The sequence below is a fragment of the Meriones unguiculatus genome, chromosome 16 (genome assembly GCF_030254825.1).
Source record: "Meriones unguiculatus strain TT.TT164.6M chromosome 16, Bangor_MerUng_6.1, whole genome shotgun sequence".
Taxonomy (NCBI): domain Eukaryota; kingdom Metazoa; phylum Chordata; class Mammalia; order Rodentia; family Muridae; genus Meriones; species Meriones unguiculatus.
The window spans coordinates 6,026,748-6,050,531 of NC_083363.1; the positions used below are offsets into that span (position 1 = coordinate 6,026,748).

At 40.9% G+C, this 23,784-nt stretch overlaps 1 protein-coding gene across 2 annotated transcripts in view; it reads left to right on the forward strand.

The window, feature by feature from the left end:
- Zfand3 (zinc finger AN1-type containing 3) overlaps window positions 1–23,784 on the forward strand; it is a 212,435-nt gene that overhangs the window by 146,803 nt on the left and 41,848 nt on the right. Inside the window, exons 3-4 of one of the 2 annotated variants that reach the window (XM_021633465.2) lie at window positions 61–243; window positions 18,377–18,442. In XM_021633465.2, coding sequence (XP_021489140.1) covers window positions 61–243; window positions 18,377–18,442 — 249 coding nt within the window. The remainder of the gene's footprint in view (window positions 1–60; window positions 244–18,376; window positions 18,443–23,784) is intronic. The other variant, XM_060369204.1, reaches the window with a different exon arrangement.

Here is a 23,784-nt window from a genome sequence, read left to right on the forward strand (position 1 = left end):
GCCTGCTCTGACTGTAAGCTCCTTAAGTAAACAAGTTTTCTTACCCTCTTTTCTTTTTAGATTTTCAAAAGAAACAACCAGACGATGATTCCACCCCGAGTACAAGTAACAGCCAATCAGATTTGTTTTCTGAAGAGACCACCAGTGACAACAGCAATACCTCCATAACCACGCCAGCTCTTAGTCCCAGCCAGCAGTCGCTCCCGACAGAACTGAATGTAGCTTCCGCGAGTACAGAGGAATGTAAGTCATGAGAGTCATAGAGCAGCCCGGGAACTTTATCGTGAGTGCCTTGGTCATGAGTGCTTATCCTCAGATTCTCATTCTAAGATAGTGTTTGGGTATGGAATTCTGGTCTCAGCAAGCTAGAGAGTGCCAGCCATTCCAGAGAAGGTAAGGTCTTTTTAGGAAATAGCCTTTTACATTTTCTCTGTGAACATACGTTTTTGAACCAATCTGGAACAGCTCTGGCTTCACATTAGCATCCATGGGGATATTAAATTTTTTATTACATTTTTAGAAGGTTTGTGTACTGAGGTATACTCGCCATGGTGTATGTGGAGGATAGAGGACAGTTCGTAGGCGTCAGTTCTCTGCTTCTACCTTGTGGATTCCACGGAAGGAACGCAGGTCATCAGGCTTGGTGACAAGTGCCCTTACCTGCTAAGATGTCTGACCTGTTCTCTGTTGAGGATTTAAAGAGCAGTTTTAGTTTTTATATCTTCCTTGAGCATAATTTAATTTGTCTAAGGAGAAGGAAGCACAATGACTCTGCTTTTTAAGTCTGTAGAGAATTCTAATGTACATCAAGCATTTAGAATTATCAATCTTAGGAACTTAAACTGATCTAGGGGCCTTAGATTGACCTTTTGCCTCTGCTAACTGGTCTTGATTAAGTGTCCAACTTAGTAATAAAGACACAGGCTCTGTGAAGAAAGTAGGAGATAATTTCTTGTATTGTTTAATATTTTAGAGTGTGTGTGTGTGTGTGTGTGTGTGTGTGTGTGTGTATAGGATATGAGAACGTGAAGATGTAAGTGAGCAGGCATGTGCTGTCTCTCTCCTGTTAGGCTGTGAGGCCTGGGCATTGAGCCCAGTTAGTCAAGCCTGCTTTTTACAAGTGCCTCTATCTACTGAGCTATACCACTGGTTCTTTTGTTACTCTTTGTATGTGATAAGGAAATACTGTCTCCTTAGCCTTTATAATGCTAGTAATGCTAGAACTTTTTTAGGGGGGAACATAGTGTAACTGATAATATTTGTTCAAAATTAGAAAGATATTATGACATAGTTTTTGCCTTGTGCTTTACTTAAGGTTGGAATGTAGTATTTCAAATTTAATGGCTATTTAGAAATATAAAGTTAACTAGTCTACTAATTTTGGGAAGGTTAGCAAGAGACAAATATTATTTAAAGTTTTCATGAGTTATTGTATTCCGTTATATTAAGAATGTAAAACAAAGATCTTTAAAGAATTTGTTGTTTAGCAGGGGGTTTAATATGTTTGTTACTTTAAATCAGAGTACGGCAAACAGAAGTGACCATCCCCCTTCCCCTTCTTCCTCCCCAGAGCAATGGGTTCTTAAGAGACCTAGAATACTGTTAATATCTTACATTGCGTGGGACACTTTCTACACAGAAGTGATCCAGCCCGATCCTGTCAGGATGCTAGGATTAGCCTGACACATAGCCGCAGGCCGGCCTTTCTCATAAATGCTGTTGAAGGGCACTGCCTTCCTCAGACATGGTATTGAAGACAGAATGTTGTGAAGGGACACTTCTCACATGCAGCATGAGCTGTGGAGAAGAGCTGCCTGGAACTTCTCTTTGGCTAATGACTCCTTCAGGCCATTCATGAAGGACGAAGCTGGAAAAGGTAATGACTAGCAGTAGAAGCCTGAATGTCCAGCCAAGCTCTCAGGACTTTGAACAAGAGCTGTTGTTCTACTGAAGAGAAGGTGACAGGGTCACTGTTCTTCTGAAGAAGCAATCTGACAGCATTGTGAACAGGGATGGCTTACACTGAAAGAGAGCATTCCAGAGGAAGAGATCTTAATATTATAACTTGTTTTATGGAACCAGGTAGGGTGTGCAGATCACTTAAGAGAAATATGCTAATGGTATGCCAAGGAAGTGGAGTTACAGACATGTGCTTATTGAGGGGCTGGTGAAAGCTGTGACCCCTCATGTTAGGAAAGTATGCACCCTCCACCTCCACCTGATTTTATCTACATTCATTTAAAACTCTGTAGTCTTATGGGGAAGGTTGGAGCTGGTCAGGATCATGCATGTACCAAAACCAGGCTACAACAAACAAGTTAGCCAAAATGCATGGGAGATGAGCTCACCACCTTAAAAAAAATTTTTTTTTTTTTTTTGTTGTTGTTCATGACAATCCAGTGAGGTATTAAAATTTTTGTTCAAAGAAACAAAATAATTTGTCTGTGGCCACGAAACTAGTAGGTACTAAACCAAGATTCAGAGGGCTTTTTTTTTTTTTTTTTTTTTTCGGTCAGTTGATTCACTTTGTAATACACCTGTCACAATGGAGATTCATGATGGCAAAATCAAGTCATTCTCTTCTGTGGAAACCCATGTAATAAGAATTTATCACGAAGGGATTGTGAGTAGACAGGTCCGTATGATTGCTGACATTTTATCTGGAGGTAGACCTTTTAGGAAAGCTGACCTAGAACCAGGGGTTCATGTAGCAGTTGGAGACCATGGGCTCTGAGCAGGCCCGTATTGACAGAACCAGGCTGTGAGGCGAAGAGTCTACGGCCTACAGCCATTTGGAAAGCTTCTCCAGATGGGCTTTTCTGGCGTCCCAGGTTGAAAGCAGCTGTTCTGCAGAGGGGAGAGGAGTGCTGGGCTTGGAGTCAGTGTGAAATGGCTAAAGGATGGCTATTTTAGAATGCCAGCGAGACACTGATTGACACGCAGTGGAGACCCAGGTAAGGTGGCATAGGCTTTTGCTGCTGCACCTTTCGAAGTTTTCCCCTCTGACTTGCCTAGGAATGAGGGAGGGAGACAAGCAGACTGCTGGTATTTACAGGGACCATAGTTTCAATTCTTGGTACTTCCCAGCTTTAAGTAGAAAGCAATGGCACTTGAGTTTATAGGAAATGAGCTTGTGATTCCAGAGCTAACCACCAGATAACTTGTGGTATTCGTTGAGTATCCTTTGCTTAGTTGCATAGGTCTGGAAGTATTGTGAGTTTTAAATTTAATTTTCTAATAAAGAGAATGAGTGTCGCTTAAATCTACCTTCAACTTCTTACTACTAACAATCAACTAAAAGATAGAAATGCCTGTGTTTAGCAAGACATAGAGATAAAACTGTCAGAACAATTGAACAATCACTTAAATGCTTAAGTGACATTTGTCTGTTGGGGCACACATAGCTCTCCTTTCCGAACTGTGTGATTATCGAAGAGAACATGAACGTTGAAAACCTTTTCAACAAGGCGCTGTAAACAAAACTCATAAAATGAGAGGACTTGTCATAGCAGTCCTAATGCAGGACAGTAGATGAGTCACCAGGTAGCTGACGCTATTCCAAATGTGTACTGCAAGCTAAGCCACTTCGCCTTCATATTTCTCTGTAAAATAGGTGCTTTTTATCTATGTCACATATGTAGAAACTGAAGCATGGATGGTTCCATATCTTACTCAGGATCATAGAGCTGTCTGCTTGAAAAGGCCTGGCTCTCCACAACGTAGCTGCTGGTCTAGACTGTGTTTATCGCAAAAACAAAACAAAACAAACAAACAAACAAAAAAAACCACAAAAAAAAAAACTGATGGAAGTTAGGCTAGACAGCAGCTGCTTTCTGCCTTTTCTGCTGCCTGTTTATTGTTTCTGCAGGCTTTTCTTAAGGAGATAAAATATGATTTGAAAGATGGGCCTAGTGGTGCATACACTCAGGGAGGCAGAGGCAGGTAGATCTCTGAGTTCGATGCCAGCCTTGTCTACACAGCTCAACCAAGGCACAGAAAAACCCTGCCTTGAAAAACAAACACACACACACACTGATTTGAAATGTTTTCCCTCTGTTTTGCTGATGCCCATTTGACTATACAGATTACGTATACTGGTTATAGACAGCATGGTGTCTCAGCTACTGCATACAGGGTGTAGTACAGACAAGACTGACCGACACAGCTGGCCTTTCAAACACTGCTTTGTACTGAGCATACTTAAAATTCTCTCTAGTAAGTCTTGAAACAAGTCATTATTGTCAAGCATAGTCATCCAGTTGTGTTATCGGATATTGGAAGGTATTTGTACCACGCAGCTATCCCCTGTACCCGACCATCCTTCTCCACATGTGTGTTCTGCATTTGCTTACACTTTCTAAGTCATACACCGTTTTGTAGCTATTATACGAATGGATCGCTTTCTTTTTCTGCAAGTTTCTTATTGGCATAGAAACACTGCTGATTTTTTAAATTGGTCTTATATCGTGAACATTTTGAATTTATCATTTCTAATTGTTTTGAGTGAAGTCTTGAGGTCTTTCTATTTATGAAGTCAAGTCATTTACAGACAGGGATAATTTTACTTCCTCCTCTTTAGTTTAGATGGCCTTTCCTTCTTTTGGGCTCATATAGAGTGCTGTAAGAGATGGTAAGAGAGGGCTGGAGAGATGGCTCAGAGGTTAAGAGCATTGGCTGCTCTTCCAAAGGTTCTGAGTTCAATTTCCAGCAACCACATGGTGGCTCACAACCATCTATAATAAAATCTGGTGCCCTCTTCTGCAATGCACGTGTACATGAAGGCATAATGCTGTGTACATAAATAAACAAAAAGATAGTTTAGAGAAGAGCTTTCTGGTCTTATTTCAGATCCTAGGGAAATGGATTAGACTTTTCCTCATTGGTTGTGTTGCTTGCTGTGTGTATGGCACGTGTGACCTGTGTGTTACGATATCATCTTTCTATATTCCTAATTAATCCGAGCTTTTATTGTGGAAAATTTTTGTTTGCATTTTGAGAGTCTCATTCTCTTAACCCAGTTGGCCTGATGCTCACAACGGCCCTCCACTTTCAGTCCCCTGAAAGCTGGGATTACGGGAGTGAGCCACTGTGTTATAGGAGGATGTTGAATTTTATTAACTTTCTTCTTTGTCAACTGTCTCTCTCTCTCTGCTGGTTTGATGCACGCACTCATGGCTTGCCAATCTTGAACCATTTTGTATCCAGGGACTGGGTTTCAGTCATGGTTTATAACTGTTTCAGTATGTTGTTGGGTTGTGGTTGCTATTACTAAGAAGATTTATTGGTTCTCATCGGAGATAGTAGTCAGTAATTTTCTTTTTGTGTATGTGTCTTTGTCTGGTTTTGGTGTTGAGGTAATATCTTATACATGAGTTTGAGAGAATTCCTTCCCCTTTAAGTTTTTGGAGTAAGTTAAGAATGTTTGGTGTTAGCAGGGTGGTGGTGGCAGCATATAGCTTTAATCTCAGCACTTTTGGGAGGCAGAGGCAGGTGGATCTCTGTGAGTTTGAGGCCAGCCTGATCTACAAAGTGCTCTCTAAGACTACACAGAGAAACCCTGCCTGGAAAACCGAAAACAAAACAAAAGAATGCTTGGTGTTATCTTCTTTAGAAAGAGGTTTGATAAAATTGATCTGTGATGCTATTCAGTTCTTTGCTGTTACTAAGTTCTGCTACCTCATTGTTGGTCAGCCTAAGACACTATTTTACCCATCTCTCCTTAGATTTTTCAGATTTCAGGTGACTAGTTATATGTAAAGTTACCAGTGATCCTTTGTATTTTTGTGCCATCATTTTGTTGTCTCTGATTTTATTTATTTGAATCTAAATTTCCCCCTTATTTTTACTATTGTTATTTTGTTTACTTTCTTGTGCTTTTTTTTTTTTTTCTTCAAGTATTAATTTTGCTTGTTTCTGCTTTGGTTCCTCCTTTCCTTAAAGATTTCCCGATTGGTTTGTTGCTTTTCTAGTTCCTTAAGTTATCTTATTAGGTTGTTTGTTTGAGTCAAGTTTTCCTCTGGTTTGGGTTTTGGGTTTGCTTTGTTGTGTGACAAGATCTTATTGTATTGCTGTTCTTCCTAGTTTTATTTGAACTTGACTGACACAAGCCAGCATTATTTGAAAGGAGGGAACCTCAGTTGAGGAATAGTTGTAGGGCATTTTTTTTAGTGTTTGGTGTGGGGAGGGCCCAGCCTATTATAGGTAGTGAGCCCAATATAGGTGGGGCCATCCCTGGGCTGGTGGTCCTGGCTTCTATAAGAAAGCAGGCTGAGCAGCCAAGTAAGTACTAGCTTTAGCTTTAGCTCCTGCCTCCAGGTTCCTGCTTGCTTGAGTTCCTGTCCTAGTTTCTTTGAATAATGGACTACAGTGTGGATATGTAAGCCAAATAAAAAATTTGGTCATGGTGTTTTATAGCAATAATAACTCTGAGACAAGTTGCTTAGGCTGGTACCAAACTCTTGAATTTTCCTTTAATATATGACATTAATCCCCAAAATGATGCTATGAGAACATTCTTGAGTTGTCCCTAAATTATTTTGATTGTGGAAGATGCCCTTTGCTTCCTCGGAAGCAGATTTCCGGTGATCCCTTAGCTCACCAGAGATTTGAAAAACGTGGTTGAGGTATGTTGACAAACCTCACCAGTGAGCCTGGGCTTGTCTCATATTTGCAATTCTCCTACTTCTACCTCCTGAGTGTCAGAACTGTAGAGGTAAATCATTATTCCTGGGTTGCAGTGCCTTTTTATATGTACTTTATAGCCTGTTGTTGGATCTGGCAAAGTCTGAGCTGCTGTCTGCAAAGTGAGTATCGTTGCCACCAAGTAGATAAGCTTTTTATTTGATTTTCCAATTAAATTTATAGTAATCTGTAAAGGGAGCCAGTTTTCCCCATTTTAGACTGGCTTCTGTAGGAGGGCAGATATTGGACAAAACAGGATAGCAGCTTCCAGTAAAGTGTTTGGAAAATATTACCTATTAAAAATATTTTATGGTTTCCTGCTGGGCTGGTTTTAAGTGAAATATGGAGGGGCAATTTATTTACTGTTCTCTCTGTGTGTGCTTTTCTCTTCCCTTTTCTCTAATGAAGCTTGAAGCATCAAGCCGTTTATCAGAGATAATTATACAACAGATGGAGCTTTTCTGATATATAATAGTCTCAAAGTGGAAGATTCTCTCCTGTAATAAAGAATGCCCAAACTTTAAATGTCTCTTAATTTTAATTTAAAGTTTTTTTCTCTTGAACATTTATTTATTAATTCTAAGGCTGGTTCTACAGACAATGTTGCTTTCATTAAGGCCTTGTTCTGAAAGATTGATACTTTGCAGAGCAGTTTGGGAATGTCTGTTATATATTTTATTAAATCAAATAGCTATAAGTTAATTCTTGTCTGGATGCAGGGCTTGAGTGTTTGCTTGTATAAAGTATTTCTGCTCTACCTTGTTCAAGTAGCTGAGGTGTCATTTGACCTTTAACTTGTCAAAAGTAAGAGCCCAACTAAAGCAAAATTATCACTTTCTTTGCCTGCTGCTCTTTGTCCCTCTTCTTCAACTTCAGAACCTCTCTCTGCAGGGAGTCACATGAAATATGATGGCATTTTCAAACTTGGGGTTAACAGCAGTGACTAATTTGCCTGATCATGTTCTTTGATTATTTAGCCCCCCCCACACGTGTCAGAATGCCTCATATATTCTTATAATAAATCTTTGTTAAATAAAAAATGGAAATTGGAGAAGAGATTAAGTCTTAAATTTTATATTTTGTGTTGTTCCACTTTATCCTGTCCAGGGGTCCTTCCTTTGCCTACCTGACCATGCTGTGTGTGCTGCCTGCCTATTGACACCATAGTCTCGGGCCTCAGGTTGGCTGCCATGGCTTGCAATGCTTATGCCAAAGTAGATGTTAGTGCATTTACTGATGGCCACAGAAGCCTAGTAACAGTTTTCTTGACAATTCTACTGCAGCTATATATTTTCTATGCCATTATTCATGGTAATCTCTTGTTGGACCTCATTTATGCATTAAACTTTTTTGTAAACATGGATAGTAAAAACAAAGTGATACAGAGTTTGATACTGTTTGCAGGTCCAGGTGTCTTTGGAGGGCCTTGAAGGATGTACAGCCCCTGCAAATAACAGGACTACTATAACATCATTATCTAGGTTTCTAGATTATTGAAAAAAAATTACATGTGATTCTTAATTTTAAAAACTTTCTTCTGTTGAGCATGATGGCACTAGCCTTAAATCCCAGCAGTTGGGAGGCAGATGCACTTGGATTGCTGTGAGTTCAAGGCCAGCCTGGTCTACAAAGTGAGTCTAGAACAGCCAAGGCTACACAGAGAAACCCTGTTTAATTTTTTTTTTCTTCTATTAAAGGTATTCCAAACTTTAAAGTATATTATTACACCACGTGTACAAACTAAAAGTGACTGTGTGTGTGTGTGTAGCGTGCTTACATGGTGGGTGGGCTCATGCATACATGCAGCTGAGTGTTTGGCGTAGCGTGTTGGGGAGGCCCAGGGCTGACACCAGGGGTCTTCAGCTTCTTTTCTGGTTGAGAGTTACGATACTTGAGAGGCCTGGCTCCTGAGCTCACCTGTTCTGCTGCTAGTCTGTCTAGCCAGCCTGATCCAGGATTCTGTCGTCCTCCTGCGTGCTGGGATTATAGGCAGGCTCTCGCGTCAACCTGAGTTTTAACTGAGTAGTTGAGATCTAAACTCTGGTTCTCATGTTTATACAGCAAGTAGTTTACCACTGAAGCAGCCACCTCCCCAGCCCTAAATTTTAAGTTACGTGTAGTATTGTTTATAGTTCCTAATTTTCATTTGTTTATGATCCTGTATGTAGTTAATTACCTGGAAAAATTAAATCTGGGGAGTTGATATTGCTATCCATTTTTTAAAAAATAGGATTGTATCCATAATCTCTCTTCTTGCTTCTGGGATTTTCCTAGTACAAAATGACCTGCCAGATGAATTTGCCAGTGTTAGTTGTGTTAGAAAAGGAAAATTTCTCATTGACTCACCACTTCCAGTGTGGTATCCAGATTCTTTTTTTAAGTAATGTTTATTCTTTTAAAATTGCATGTATGTATGTGGTGTGTTTTGATCATGTCCAGTTCTTATTCACCCTTCCCCCAAATCCTCCGCCTCCCAACACATTGCCCGTTCAGTTTCATGTCTTCTTTTAGATTCTGATTCTTGTGTTAGAGGTCCTCCTCTAAATCTAGCCCCCAGTGTGGCTAATGGACCTGCTCTTGCTAGAACAGGTGCTTGCTTTTCTTTGCCTAGGATTCACCGGGCACTCATGGAAACATTCCATTCATGCTCCTCTGAGCCCCAGCTCAAAATCATTTTGTTACCCTGACTGTTTCCCTTAAGGAACTCCTGGACTACTTATCTATGACACTTACTCTCAAACTGTCTCTTATTGTTACCTTTTAGACTTGGGTTCTCATTCTTCCCTACCAGCTTAGACTCCAGGCTCCAAACAAGCAAAGCCTCTGTTTTACACTGCTCTCTTTGACCTCGGATCGCTTGGCATGGTGCTGGTGCAGTGCCCAGACAGTTCTTACTATAAATATGTAGGGACACTTTAGTGTTTTGCTTTGTTTGTTTACTTTTTAGAACTGCAATAAATTGCTGGGTGATGTGGTACACACCTTTAATCTTCGCATTTGGGAGGCAGAGATAGGCAGATCTCTGAGTTTGAGGCCAGCTTGGTCTACAGTGAGTTCTAGGACAGCCAGGGCTTCAGAGAAACCCTGTCTTCCCCCCACTCCCAAGTACTTTATATGTTTTGATACATTAAAGATCTCATTTAATTTATAATAATACATTGAATGTTTAATGATATAATTCAGTAATCTAAAGGCGTAAAATTTAGAAGTTGTGTGTGTGTGTCCTTGTGACAGTTCTTTTCAGAGTTTTGATGTAACAGATGTCTCTGTATGCGTGTCTCATCCAGTGTAGGTAGCCACCTGCCTCTCGTCAAGGAACTTTCAACTCATGGGTCTTTCTTTTATCTTCTGAATTTCCCTTGTTAAGATTTTCTTTTCCTCTGAGAGAGAAGACTAGTGAATTTCTAACACTTACTGTGCAGGGTCTCTAAGGCCTGAGACCTAAAGGTTTGTTTTCATAGTCTTCCCTGACAGCTGTAAGATTGTATAGTTACTGCTGGCCTGACTCGGTTTTGAAGAGCTCTTGAGAGAGATTCAAAAGACATTCTTATTAGATTAAACGCTCTGCACTTGTCAGAAGATAAAGGCCACGGTGAATAAGGACGTTATGCCATACCAATTTAGCATTTGCAGTTGTCATGTTTTTGTTTGGTATAGGTAAAGGAAATTGGTGACACTGATGACTTTAAAGTAAACCCAGCTTTGTTGATGGCAAAATGTTTGGCTGCAAAGTCATAAGAGGGGCGGCCAGCTAGATGTCTTAGAAGTAGTCATTCTAACTTTGTGGAAATAGTACTGTGTTTATGCAGTTCTCTGAAAATTGAGAGCTACCAGGACCCCCTCCTCAAAAAGGCCAACCATATGACTATATTTTATATTCATTTCTTTTATTGTTTCATAAGCCATTTCATGTTTCAGTCTGTCACTAGGGTACCACTTTAGCAAAGGAGTTTTAAAGTTTCAGAATGTCAGTACAACCCTTTGACACATATTCAAATTGTGACAATCCCAGTTACTCATGGCAGAGAGACATTCCCGAAGACCTAGCAGTGTGGATTGCGTGTAGGGTCTTTCATTCAGTAGCTCTTTAAAAAAAGTATATTCTGCCTGCACGCCAGAAGAGGCCACCAGATCTCATTATGGATAGTTGTGAACCACCATGTGGTTGCTGGGGATTGAATTTGGGACCTCTGGAAAAGCAGCCATTGCTCTTAACCTCTGAGTCACCTCTCCAACCCTCAGTAACACTCTTAACTCAGGGCTAGTATAGGGCTTTGGAGGGACTGAGCAGTGACATAGAAAAGGCTCTGTCCTTGGTCCCTTTTAAAACTGCATGGGACAGCACCTTTGGCCTGGATAGATAGATGTCTTCTTTGATTCTTCCTGAGGCTTCTTACAAAGAGTACAACACAAGTCATATCCTTTTCTGAGGAGGGCAGAGCAGGTCCTTGCAATTTTCAATGCAGACAAGATTTATAAGAATGGTCTTACTACCTTTGTTTTATTTTATTTACTTTTGTGTTATGTTTAGGCGTGTTATGTCTGTGTATATACATGTACACCATGTACATGAAGTATCCAAGGAGGCCGAAAGAAAGCATCAGATCCCCCCAGTACTTGAGTTAAACAGTTGAGCAGCCACTATGTGAATGCTGGGAACCAAACCCAGCTCCTCTGCAAGAACAGCAAGTGCTCTTAACCTCCGAGCAATTTTTCCAGATATATATATATAATTATATATATATAATTTTTTTTTAAAGGAAAACATTGAGGCAGAAGTAGGTAGATCTCTTGAGTTAGAGGCCATCCTGGTGTACACCAGTGAGTTTCAGGACAGCCATATCTACACAGAGAAACCCTGTCTTGAAAACAAATGAAAGAGAGAGAGAGAAGGAGGGGAGGGGAAAGGGAGGTGAAAAAAGAAACAAAAAATCCTCCAATGCCGAGTATCTCCATCGGTGATATGAAAATCATGCTTTCGTTGATGGTAGAAATGCAAATATTCAGATCCCATTTGGGTTTAGTTAAATAGAATCAAAGCCTAAATTAGATGGGTGACAGCCCCTGATTTCATACCCATATTAAATGTAGTTTGTCATGAGGCAACAAAAGCAGTGTGTAAAATTAGAGGGTTTTTTTTGTTGTTGTTTTGTTTGTTTGTTTATTTGTTTTTGCTTTTCTCAAAGGGACTCTGGTTTTGATTCCCAGGATGACATCTCAGTTCACAGCATTTTGTCCTTAGTTCTCACCCTGAGGAACTAGTACTGAGCACATTTAGCTGCTTACTTGGAATGAGTTGAGTTCCATGAAACGCTGTAGTTACTTACATAAACAGCAAAAACAGAATGCCCTGGTTGAGAATGGTGACTGTGGCTTCATGTCAGTTGACTTTATTTACTTCCATGTTAACATGTTTTGAGAATGGATTAGTCTCTGTTTGGGAGGAGTGTGGGAGAATTGGGAAGTCTGTCAACCTTAGGGTTCACTGCTGTGTGGTACCGGAAGTTCTGAACTGTGTCTGAGAACTGTGGTCCCTCTCAGGCGCTGTGAAGTCAGCCTCCCACAGTGTGAAGGTGCATCCGTCCGCGAACGCCGCAGCCGGCGTGCTGTCCATGCAGGTGCAAACCCGAGCGCCATCTACACCTGGGGCTCTATAGTTAAAAAAATAGTTATGTTTCATAAAAGAATAGTTTTTATTAAAATTTGTTAATTTAAATAAGGCATTAATGCTTCTGTGTTTTTAAATCTCAGATAGGCAAAAGTATCATGTAAGCATAGTGTAGTACATGTAAACCAAAGGTTTTTTTTGTGACCCTCAGTCATTTTAAATATAAAAAGGTGACTCGAAGACTGAACATTTAGGAGCTGCCATGCTAGATTCACATGTAAATGTGGTTTAAAAACAACTGTTTTAATTAGTATGACTTTTTAAATTATTTCACAGTATTGTAATTATTAGGGTGGTGAGACGCAATAGCTGTGGCATTTAATATGCCAGTAGTAAGGCCTGGCTCATTGTGAAAATCTACACTATTCAGATCTAAATTAGGGATTTATCAGAGGGCATACTGTAAGGATTAGAACTTCTCACAGAGAAAGCAGCACTTAAATTCTGTAACAAGTCTCTTAAGTAGTTTAATTTAGGAGTTTCATTTGGATAAATGTGAGGGCCATCATCTGTGCTGGTTTTCTGTAAACTTAGATTCTCACCCTTTATATCTTCATGTTTACTTGTTTTCAATCAATAGAGCGTTTCAAACCCAGTTATATAGATAGATTAGACATGTCCCTTCTGATTATACTAGCTTGTGGATTGTGGGTGTGGGGTGATTGGGGTGGGGAGGGGTGACTTGTTTCTCCCGCAGCCTTGTCAGCCCTTGGTTGGTATTGCTATCAGTGCTTGGCTATTTAAAATCCCCACATGTTGAAGGCTTGCAGAGAGGGACTACTTATTACTCGAGAAATAGATTATTTGAATATTTTTATTTTTAACATGATCACAGCAAGATACAAGTTGATGTTTGTATTGCTCAGCACACCCCCAACACACACACACACACACACACACACACACACACACACACACACTTTCTTTGAAAAGCTTCATCAGCAAACTCAATTCTGAATCTCCAAGAGGAGTGAATTATGGCTGTTGGTTCTCTCTGAGGTCACCTTTGGAATGGTAGCCTGGAAGAGTGAGCTGCTGCAGAGTACACAGCATGTGGATTCTGATGAAGTGAAATTGACCAGCTGGTTAGAAATGGATGATACATTCCTAATAAGCCCACAGTGCCTTTCGTTGGGAATTAATTAGATACTGTTATGTAAATGTCATGTTAATTAAGCAAGAAAAGTGAAGTGTTGTAAATCTGCTCAAGGAGTGGCTATTTTTGTATATTAATGTTTTGCAGTTACCTTGGAAGGGATGATAGTAGAATATTTGATTATTGAGCGTTAGGTAATTTTAGCTGACTGACTCCTTGACAGCTTTTTATTTTTTTATTTTTTCCTAATTGACATGCTTTAGCACATGGTTTCACTACAGGCAATGAAGATTGGTGGGACCAGAAGCCAAAAACAACCAGCCTTGGTTCTTTTTATAACTAACCCTTTCAGAGTAGAGTGTTGCTCTCTACTTGAAGGTATAGGAGGAATCCTGTGTTTCGTGTTTGTTGTGCCTTGGTTTCTGCGTGCTGGAGAGCATTGCTCATCCAGGTGTATTGGTCCACTTCTCACAGCCACAGTCGCCTGATCATCTATGGAATCGATTGCAGTATAAGGGACCTTGAATTTTGTAGAGTAGAGGTGCTCTGTGCCCGGCACTGAACTTCCCCTTTACCTGTAGAAGGATCCTTGGGCTGCTCAGTGGGACACGCTCTGCTCTCCATTAGCATCTGGGCTCCCTGTCTTGAAATTGTAAGCACTAAATAGTAATGCGTTTTTTGGTATCACCAGTTGTCTTGAGCCTCTCTGGGTCACAGGATCATGATTTTAGTTGCCCCCTGCTTAGAAATGTATTTATTGTCTTCACTGTCTTCACCTGTGCAATCCACAGTCATGCAGTGGCTTCCTCACCTCACTCTTGTTCTGAGTTTATTCCATCCTGCTTCAGGGAGCAAAGATGGCTGATAGTGAGTGAGCTGTAGGTCCATGTGTCAGTTCCCTCAGCATAGAGCATGCATAGATGAACACTGGGCCAGTTTTGGTGCAGTAGATACCATTTTGTGTACTGGAACCACATTGGACACATACAGTATTTTTCTTGTTGACAGAAACCCTTCCCATAATTACGTACAGTTGGTTTATTTTAACAGTTGGTTTGTAACTAATTGTATAAGAGCAGCTTAATCTCTCTAGTGGCTAGTTGGTTTCCCCCCCTTCAAGACAGTGTGATTTGGCCAGTGCGGATGAGGTGGGGTGGGGTGTTGCTCACCTTGGATTACAGTACTCGGGAGGTAAAGACAGGTAGATCCCTATGAGTTCCTGGCAAGCCTGGTCTACAGAGTGAGTTCCAGGACAGCCAGGCAGTCAAAGCTATAAAGAGAAACCTTACCTCGAACCCCCCTCCCCCCTAAAAAAAAAAATGTGGTTTAGATGACACATAGTTAATGTAGGATGCATATGTGGTGTTCACAGGCTTTTGGTCTGTGGTTTACAATGTTTCATAGATTACTGTCTATCAGCCCGAAGTTAATTCCAAGTTCTCCATTTATAATATTGTCCAATTATCAAAGCTGAAATATATTATCATTGCCAGTTACTCTTGTCAGTGTTTCATGGCTCAACTGTAGTTGTGTCTGTGCTTTACTGTAATGGAGTGAATACATTGGGTTCGGCTGCTGGTTTAACAAGCCCTCTGGAGAACACTTCTGTGGTGATGCATGGGGAGCTGTGTTCTGTAGCTGTAAGGCTATTTGCATTTTTTGCCAAAGCCTACAGAGATTTATTGACTAGGAATTTTTTTCTAAAGAGGTAAACTCTTAACCTTCAGGTGAGGTAAATTTTCTTTTATTTGATAATTACCCGGGCACTTGCAAACACGGGGTGTTCATTTATGAGTTCCAGACATTTCTTTCATTATTTTGGAATTATTTCATTATATTTCCACAACTTCTCCCTACTCATATCTTTCCTGGATGGCTTATTGATGTTCTTTAAGAAAGTGTTCTGATGCCTTTAATCCCAGCATTCAGGGAGGCAGAGGCAGATGGATCCCTGTGAGTTCCAGGACAGCCTGGTCTACAAAGCAGGTCCAGGACAGTCAAGGCTACATGGAGAGACCGTCTAGAAAAACCAAACCAAACAAACCAAAAGAAAAAAAACGAAAGAGAGCATTCTGGTACACTCCTACTGACCTTTCTCCACAGCTTACTGTGTGTGGGAACTCTTGATACTGAACTAGGAATGGAAGAAAACCATCAGCATTTGTAAGTTACCAGACTGTTAATATTTATAGTGTATCCCGCTGGCTTAGAAGTCTCACTTCCTTACTCCACATTCAGTGTATATGTGTCTCTATCAACCACTGAGCCATCTCTTTAGCCCCAGGAGTCTGCTTTTAAAGAATCTCAGAAGATGTTCTGATATATTGTCTGATAGTCATTAAATAATTCATTCTAGTACCACTTAATTTATGTTTCTATGCTTTGATTCAACACCATGACCAAAACCAACTTGAAAAATGGGTTTATTTCATCTTACAGCTTAGGTCCTTGTTTTCCTGGGACGTCAGGGCAGGGACTTAAGGCAGGAACCTGCAGAGAAACTGAGGCCATGCAGGGGTGCTGCTTACTGGCTTGCTTCCTTACACTGTCCGGGTCTACCTGCCTGGAGATGGAACCACCCACGTGATGGGCTTGGCCCGTCCTCATTAACCATTCATCGGTAACAGGCACTGCAGGCTCGCCCCCTGGCCCTTACGGTGGTTCTTCCTAAATGATTCTAAGTTGAGTAAAGTTGACATAAAACCAGCTAAGACAGTGTCCCTAACCCAGATACCCAAAGTGCTACAAAATCATACACTTGGGAGATAAATTCCATAATTGATCTCATCTCCTGGGCCAGTAAATACTTTGTATGTGCAGGTAGCTCAGTATGTGTACAGGGTCTGGGTGAAGTATAACAGAGTATGATATTCAGTCTTGGGATCTTCTATCTTCCAGATAACTCTATATGAAATATTCCTGTCCAATTAAAAAAAAAAACACCCAAATGCAAAACAGTTCTGATCCTAAGTATTTTGTATTAAGGATTCTCGACCTGTATTCCATTCTTTTCAGTCCCTTTATAGTATACCTCCATTAGAAAGTTTCTAAAAATCTGTTTGCTTTCCAAGTTAAATCCACCAGTTCATATTGTCAATTCATGAGTGTGTTAAATGCCCACTGTGATGAGACACAACAGAAAGCCTCACAGCTTATGAAGCCTTTTTGCAGAGATAGTCCACAAACTCCCTGGCTATTGACAACTTTTTTGTTCCTTTTTGTTGTGAGAGAAATGGGAACAGAGAATGTCATTTTCTAGAAAAGCCAGTTGTGTCCCCAAAGTGGGAATGTTGCCATTAACAACAACAGTAGCAGCAGCAAAATACATGGAGGTGTGAACCCCAGTATTTTGTGGAGCCATAAGTCAGAGTTTAAAAGCCTGGAGAAGATGGGCACTGTCTGGTTTATGTGTGACTCGGCTCACTGCCTCTTCCTGCTGCTTATTTTCAAGACTCAGTTGTCCCTCTAAGCCCCTGAGATGTCAGTCTATTTAAGCTTTCTCTGGTGAAGGTGAGATTTGTAGAAACAAACAGCTCTGCCCTCTGAAAGGTCTATGGGAGTTTTCTAATTTTTCTTGCCTCATTTTCAAATTCTCGGTTTTTGCAGGTGATGAGTGTCCTTCCCCTTGATTGCATGTGACGTTCATTACCTGTCTCGTGCTTTGGACTTGACTCTTCTCCACACAGCCACTTACTGCTGCTATGTAGTGCTGTTATGTTCATAAATTCTGCCTCCTAGTAAGATTGCAAACTGTGGAGCTAACCTGTGGTTACGCTGTGGGTGTGTAAGTCTTTTGGAAGTGAGCAGCACACCTGGTTCTTCTTCCTATTAAGTATGTTGTTGTTGTTGTTTTCTTCCTGTGTCATAGAGCTTGTGAGGGTTGTTGCCGTGTGGCCTTGCTAAGGAAAGAGTGGGTTGGTGGCAGACTTCCTAGTTCGGATCCTCAAGTCTTTTCCGTGACCTTGCTGAAACTGCGTCTAGTGACGGGTCTTGGAGGTCTTTCATGTCTCTCCCTTTTCACTGATTAATTTCAGTGATAGAAAGTCTAATCATAGGTGACATAAAACTGTGCCAACTTTTTTTCTGCTGGTCATCACCTGAAAGCCCTTTTCAGGATAACATATGACGTTTGCCTGTGCATTCTGTTCCTTTGTGGTCACCAATACTGCTTTCTCAGGGCAGGTTGAAAATTACTGCCCTTCAGATGTGTATAGCAGCTTCCTGTTTTTAAAGATGGATAGTCACTGGGGAGTTTTGGGGAAGAGTAATCAGTATCATCTTCATGTTGTATTGATGCTCTTTATCCTACAGAATGAAAGTGCTGTTTTCCAGGAAGCCTCCCTCTTATTGACTAAGCCCTTTTCACACTCTGTATGTCAGACCTCTGAGCCCACCATGGTCCCATGAAGATACATCAGCCATACTTCTTAGAGGAAAACTGTTTGTTTATTTGTTTGTTTGTTTTTGTGTCTGTTTTGTTTTTTGTTTTTGTTTTTTACAGAAACAATCCTTGTTTCTTCTAATTAAGCCCTTTGCTACTCCTTGGGGACTGCCATTCTTTAACTAAGGCCAATTTTACAGTGACCACTGACTAAAATACACTGACCACTGAGATTAAAAAATGACAGTTGCTTCCCTGGTTGCTTTGTGGAAGAACTCAGTTCCCCCTACATTTGAGTAATTTCTTCTCTCCTGGATCTGAATTTTATTTTTTTCTAACTTCTTGGCATTATGTGAGACTTAGGAATGTTTTATGAAAACTGCATTACACATAGAGACCAGAGCTCTATGGACTCAAATGCCGAGCTACTCCATGCGCTCCCAGGATACTTGCAGGTGGAGCCTGTCATTTGCAGGTTTCTCTTGATCATGGTGGCAGCTATGGCCATGTGGAAGGAACCTGACTGATGTGCCTGCTTTTTTGTTTCTAGGTGGGCCATGCACAGACACAGCTCATGTCTCGTTAATCACACCAACCAAAAGATCCTGTGGTGCAGGTATGTACACATCCTTACCTGAAGTCTTCCTAGAAATTGGCTGCTGGTTCTAGTTGGGAGTGCACACCCCAGGGCATTGTCTAGTCTTTTTTTTTTTTTCTTCATCAATTGCAATATGATGTATTTTATACTTGAGATTGGGTAGAATTTGAATGGAAGTGAGAGTGATGTTCCTAGGAGTCATGTTGACTGCATAGCGCTGGCAGCTAGTTCCAAGAAAGTGGGCATCAAGATTTACCAACTTGCTGATATCCCAAGGACGCTAAGATGCAGAAAAAGGCTTGAAGTGCAGAGTATTGTCCAGTTTGTCTAAGTCCTGGATCTCTTAAAAAAAAAATAATAATAGACGATGAAAGCATAAAGAAGCTTTATATAAAAGAAAATACCGACTTGTTACAGTATCTTAGCAGTTTGGGGAATTACTTGTTGATGTTAAAAGCTGTGGGTCTGCTAAATCCAGTTTTTTCCAATGGGCGGTGCCCCAAACATCTTTGCATCTGTGACATTTTTATTTAACATGAGGTCATGAATCTTGTAGTCCTTTAAAAAGCAGACCTAATGCCCACTGATCCCTTAGCCTATAGCTTAATTTATTTTAAATGGTTTGCCTTTCTAGAATGCTTCCTGCTGTTTAAAATATCTCAAGGTTTGTATTCATATTGTTTTCTAAAGGTCACAGTTGAGATGTTCTTCATAACTTAATTCAGACCTTTTATACTCTGAAACAGAAACAGCAGAATCTCTCTCCTTGTAGCTTACAGCCTTGGCTCCCGTGAATACCGTTGCTGGGGACATTCACACAGGCCGTCTGTGCAGACGCAGAGCAACACCCTGGTGCGGCACTCGTCAGGGGTTTCTCTGTACTGTCCTGGCTGGCCTTGAATGCAGAGACCTGCCTGCCGCCGTTTCCCAAGTGCTGGGACTAAAGGCGTGTGCCACCACTGCCAGCTGATGGTGTCAATCTCCTCCACCCACGGCTCTGTCCCCAGTTCTAAGCACTGTCGTACTATTTTTCTTGCCCAGTTGTACCTTTATCACATCTTTCTGCCTTGTTTTATTTCGATTGTTCACTATAAACCTACTGAAGTAGTGAGTATTGAGCGTGCCAGTCTGAGTGTTACCCTGCTTGAAGTTGTCTCTGCCAGATAAGTTTGTTGTTGGTTTTTGTTTTTAAATCAGCCTCGCTTAGGATATTTAGGGTATGAGCCAGATCTAGCTAGATTCTTTGCCAGAATGTAACAGGAACAGCTTCTAATCCTGTTTCCTGCAGAGTCAAGATTCCCATCCAAAATCTCATGAGCTCAGTCTTTACTGTCACATTTCTATTCACATTTTGGTCTAGACTTCAATAAGAATGGTCCCTGAAACTATTTGCCACACTGTAGGGCTTCTTTAGCCCATTCTACATTCCTTCCTACTCATTTTCAGAACAGTCTCACAGCAGCTTGTTCTCCATCACTTTTTCAGACTGACAGAGTTGCCCAATGGGAACAACTTAAGGGAGGGAAGGCTCATTTTGGCTGCTTCATAGGTGTCAGCCTAATGTGGTGGGAGGATGTGCTGTGGGAGGGGAACGTGTGGCTGGTGCTGTTCACAGTTGGTGGATCAGGACTCGGCTCAGAGCAGAATCAGGAGCCTGGAGGTGTAGCCTTCAGAAGCTCGTCCCTAGAGACTTGCTCCCAGTCTTCAGGCTCCAACTCCTGAAGATTTCACAGACTCCCAAAATGGCTTCCAGCTGTGAGGAAACCATCAGAGCCTGAGCAGTTGGGGTCCCTTCCTACTGAAACTGTACTATTAATTTGATTATGTATACTGTTGCACCCATTAGAGGGGTGGTAGATATTTTAAGAAGGAATGACTAACTAGAACTATTAGTACTCAGTGTCATGCCCAGCTTTGTTAATTACATTTATGTCCACCACATTTTTTTCTGCATTTCAGTATCATATTAGTATACATTTCAGTATCATAGTAGGAATTGAATATAATATTTTTAGGTATGTGAATGATAAAAGAAGCATTGAGTTCTGACTTTTCTAAACCTTTGTATAGGTGAATGAATGACTTAGCTAGAAAATGATTGAGACTTTCTGGTATAGAAGAGAAATTAATACAGTTCATTAGAAATCAGTGTCTAGAGCAGCTCTTGAAGTTGTGGTTTCTCAGCATGGGCACTGAAAGTCTCAGTGAGTTCACATGCTGTGCATTAGAGATGTCTGTTTTGTGCCTCAGAAGGCTGCTGTGGCAAGGCAGACTCACCTGAGGAGGCTTTAGAGGATAAGGCTTCTGGATTTTGAGAGGTAAATCAAGGATTTGCTCTGAATACTGCAGGTTGATGCTGTCCATCTTTTTTTCACCCCCTTTGTCCTGTAACCGGTATGTTGCCTATAGTGGAGGTTCTGATACTTTGCTTCTGAATCATAAGTTACTGCTGCATGACTGGAATATTCTTTAATCCTTATGTTTAGTTCTTTATGGACAGGGTTCATGCTAGTAACATGAGCTCGGTGGCGTGTCTCCCTGAGGGTCTCCAGGCAGGCTGCACAGGCGCTTGCAGGAAATAAACACTTACCTTACAGTCTAGTTTTAGCTTGAGTCCTGAGACCCGACTGACCAGCCAAGCTCTCCTCAGGCTTGATTTTACAGTGACCTTAGAAAAGGCTCCTTTGCTGAGTGTGGTGCCCTCCCTGGCAAACAAACAGCACCTAGCAAGTGGGGCGCAAGACCCTCCTCAGACCCTCCTCACATTTGATGCCAGCCTGGGCGAACTCACTCTGTAGACCAGGCTGGCCTCGAACTCACAGAGATCTGCCTGCCTCTGCCTCCCAAGTGCTGGGATTAAAGATGTACACCACTGCACTCCGCTCTTTCACAATATTATTTATATGTAGAAATTCATTACTTATTTTTGTGGTTAAAGTGTTTTGTGGGAAAGGGAAATTTTGGCTTTTTGTTAGGCTTTCTTATTTAAAGATTTATTTTCAGTTGCAGCAAAGAAATGTTCTTTTGCTGGGGTTTGTTACCCATGAATTTCAAAATTAAAGTTGTAGTGGACATTGTCTTAGGGTTATCATTCTGATAAAAGGCCGTGACCAAAAGTAACTTGGGGAGGAAAGGCAAGGCAAGTATTGGAGCAGAGGCCATGGAGGAGTATTACTCCTGGTTTGCTCTATCTGCTTTCTTATTGGACCTGCCTACACCAGTCATTAGTCAAGAGAGTACCCTACTGGCTTTCCCACAGACTGTAAGAATGGAGGCATTTTCTTAATTGTTCCTCCCAGATAACTCCAAGTTGAAAAACAAACAACAAAAATGTGTCCTGGACCGCATATAGGGAGCCATGCCTGGTTCTGATTGGACTTGAAGAAAGTCTGTCTAGTCGAGTCTTTAAGAAGTGATGTAAGGGACTTCATTCCTCAGTGCCTTTCAAGTAGAATATTGGGTGTGTCCAGGGTAGACATTTTGGCATATGGGGAAAGGGAACTCTCTAGCTGACTATCCTTATAAGGCTATTTTCCTTCTATTTTATAGTCCTTTATCTCTGAAGTTTAATCGAAAAAGTAAGTCACAGGCAAATTTGACTGGAACAAACAGTAGAATTTCTCCATTGTATCTACACTTCCTTTTACTTTTGTCCAACAGATATGTTGGGTAGATAATATTCACTCTGATAATACTTGAAAATGATGGTCTAAAATGTAGTTTGTATGTTAAAACGTAGTTATATAATTAGAGCAGCCAGTAACACAACCATTTGCGAGGCCTGAGATGAAAGTGGATGGAATTAGAAACTGTCTTTTTAAATGGGGTTAAACATTTTTAAACCTAGAAGAAGCACAGGTTTGCTTGTGAGGCTCCTCCTTTATTACATGTTTATCTTTTTTTGGGTCACATATTTTTCTTTCAGTTCAGTGAACAATAACAATAACTAGAAGAGCTTTGTAATAGTTCATTGTTTTTCGGGTTTTGTTTTGTTTTTGCTGTTTTTCTTTCTCCCTAGCCCATTTCTTCACTGTTCTTGGTTAGTCTGCTGAGGATATTACTGTGTATTCTTTCAAAGCTAGAAGGAGCCCCTTGCACCTGGGAGCTGAGAGAAGACTGATGTGCTAAATGCCCTTCATATCAGTGTTCAGAACCAGTTAAAAGGGAAAGGTTTTATTGCTGTGGGTTAACAAGACGATCTATAAAATCTCTTCTCACGTGGTGGTGTTAGGCCGAGGCGGCCTGCAAACCTTGACAGTCCCTGTGGTTGTGTGGTTTAACTCCACAGAGTCGAGATTCTTGAAAACCTTTCAGCGGGCACACTGTACCTGAAGCACCTGGTCAGTGTTATCAACATGGGTGGCTCTGCCAAAAGTGCTGTCCAGTCCTCTCCTCTCCAGGTGTGAGCTCAGATGTCGCTCACTTTTTCTTTCTTGTTGGTCCTCCAGATAGAGCTTGTCCTCTGGTCTGCAGGCTCAGCATTTGAGGCAGAAAATTAGAAATTTGACCTACTTATGTAATATGCAAGTTCCTATCAGTAGAATATTAGGGAAGATATAAACCTTTCTTTTTTATTTGCATTTAATGTAACCATTGAGGAAAGATCAAAACAGTAAATCTGCCATGGCAAGGAAAAAAGTATTAAAAAATGTTTTACCTTGTGCATTCATCATCTTAGGTCTCTAGGGGGTTCATTTGATCCTGGAGTTGGGGGCCAGAATGAATATAAAATACTTGACAGAGTTGCAGCTTTCTTTTTTTTTAATTGAAAATGTAGTGCCTTCCCATGTTCCCACTGTAGTCTATGATGCTGTGTCATACTGACTGAAATTCCAGGATGTGGGTTTTGACAGTTGAAGAAGTAAAGGAAAATGGCCTATGCTTTTTTTTTTTTTGTATCGGTAGTTATTTTTTTTAATTACTTAGTCACTGTGTCTCAGGTGTTTGTGTTAGAATGAAATGAAGGACTAACTAAGGCACTAGGTGTGTAGATGACTCCATGCAGGACATTCAGTTTAAAAGACCACATACAGTTCATAGAGTTGAGCAAATGCGAGGTGCTGCTTTCTCGGTTTAAACAGTAACTGTGAATGGGTGCAGTGTCCTCTTGCTACCAGTCATGTGTTCATGCTGTGACATGGCTTGTTGCTGTTTCAGAGCAGTAGACTGAGCAGATTATGCCAGGATGAGATCGATGAGGGAAACACGTGGTGCTTGGATTTGAACCTTTTCTGTCTGCATGTTTGAGCAAAGTCAGTGTGCTTAGCTTCATAAGCACACTTAGAACAGGTTTTGTTTCGCTTTTAACCTTTATGGTCATTTATTTTATCATAGCTTGCACTCTTACCAAGGAGAAAAAG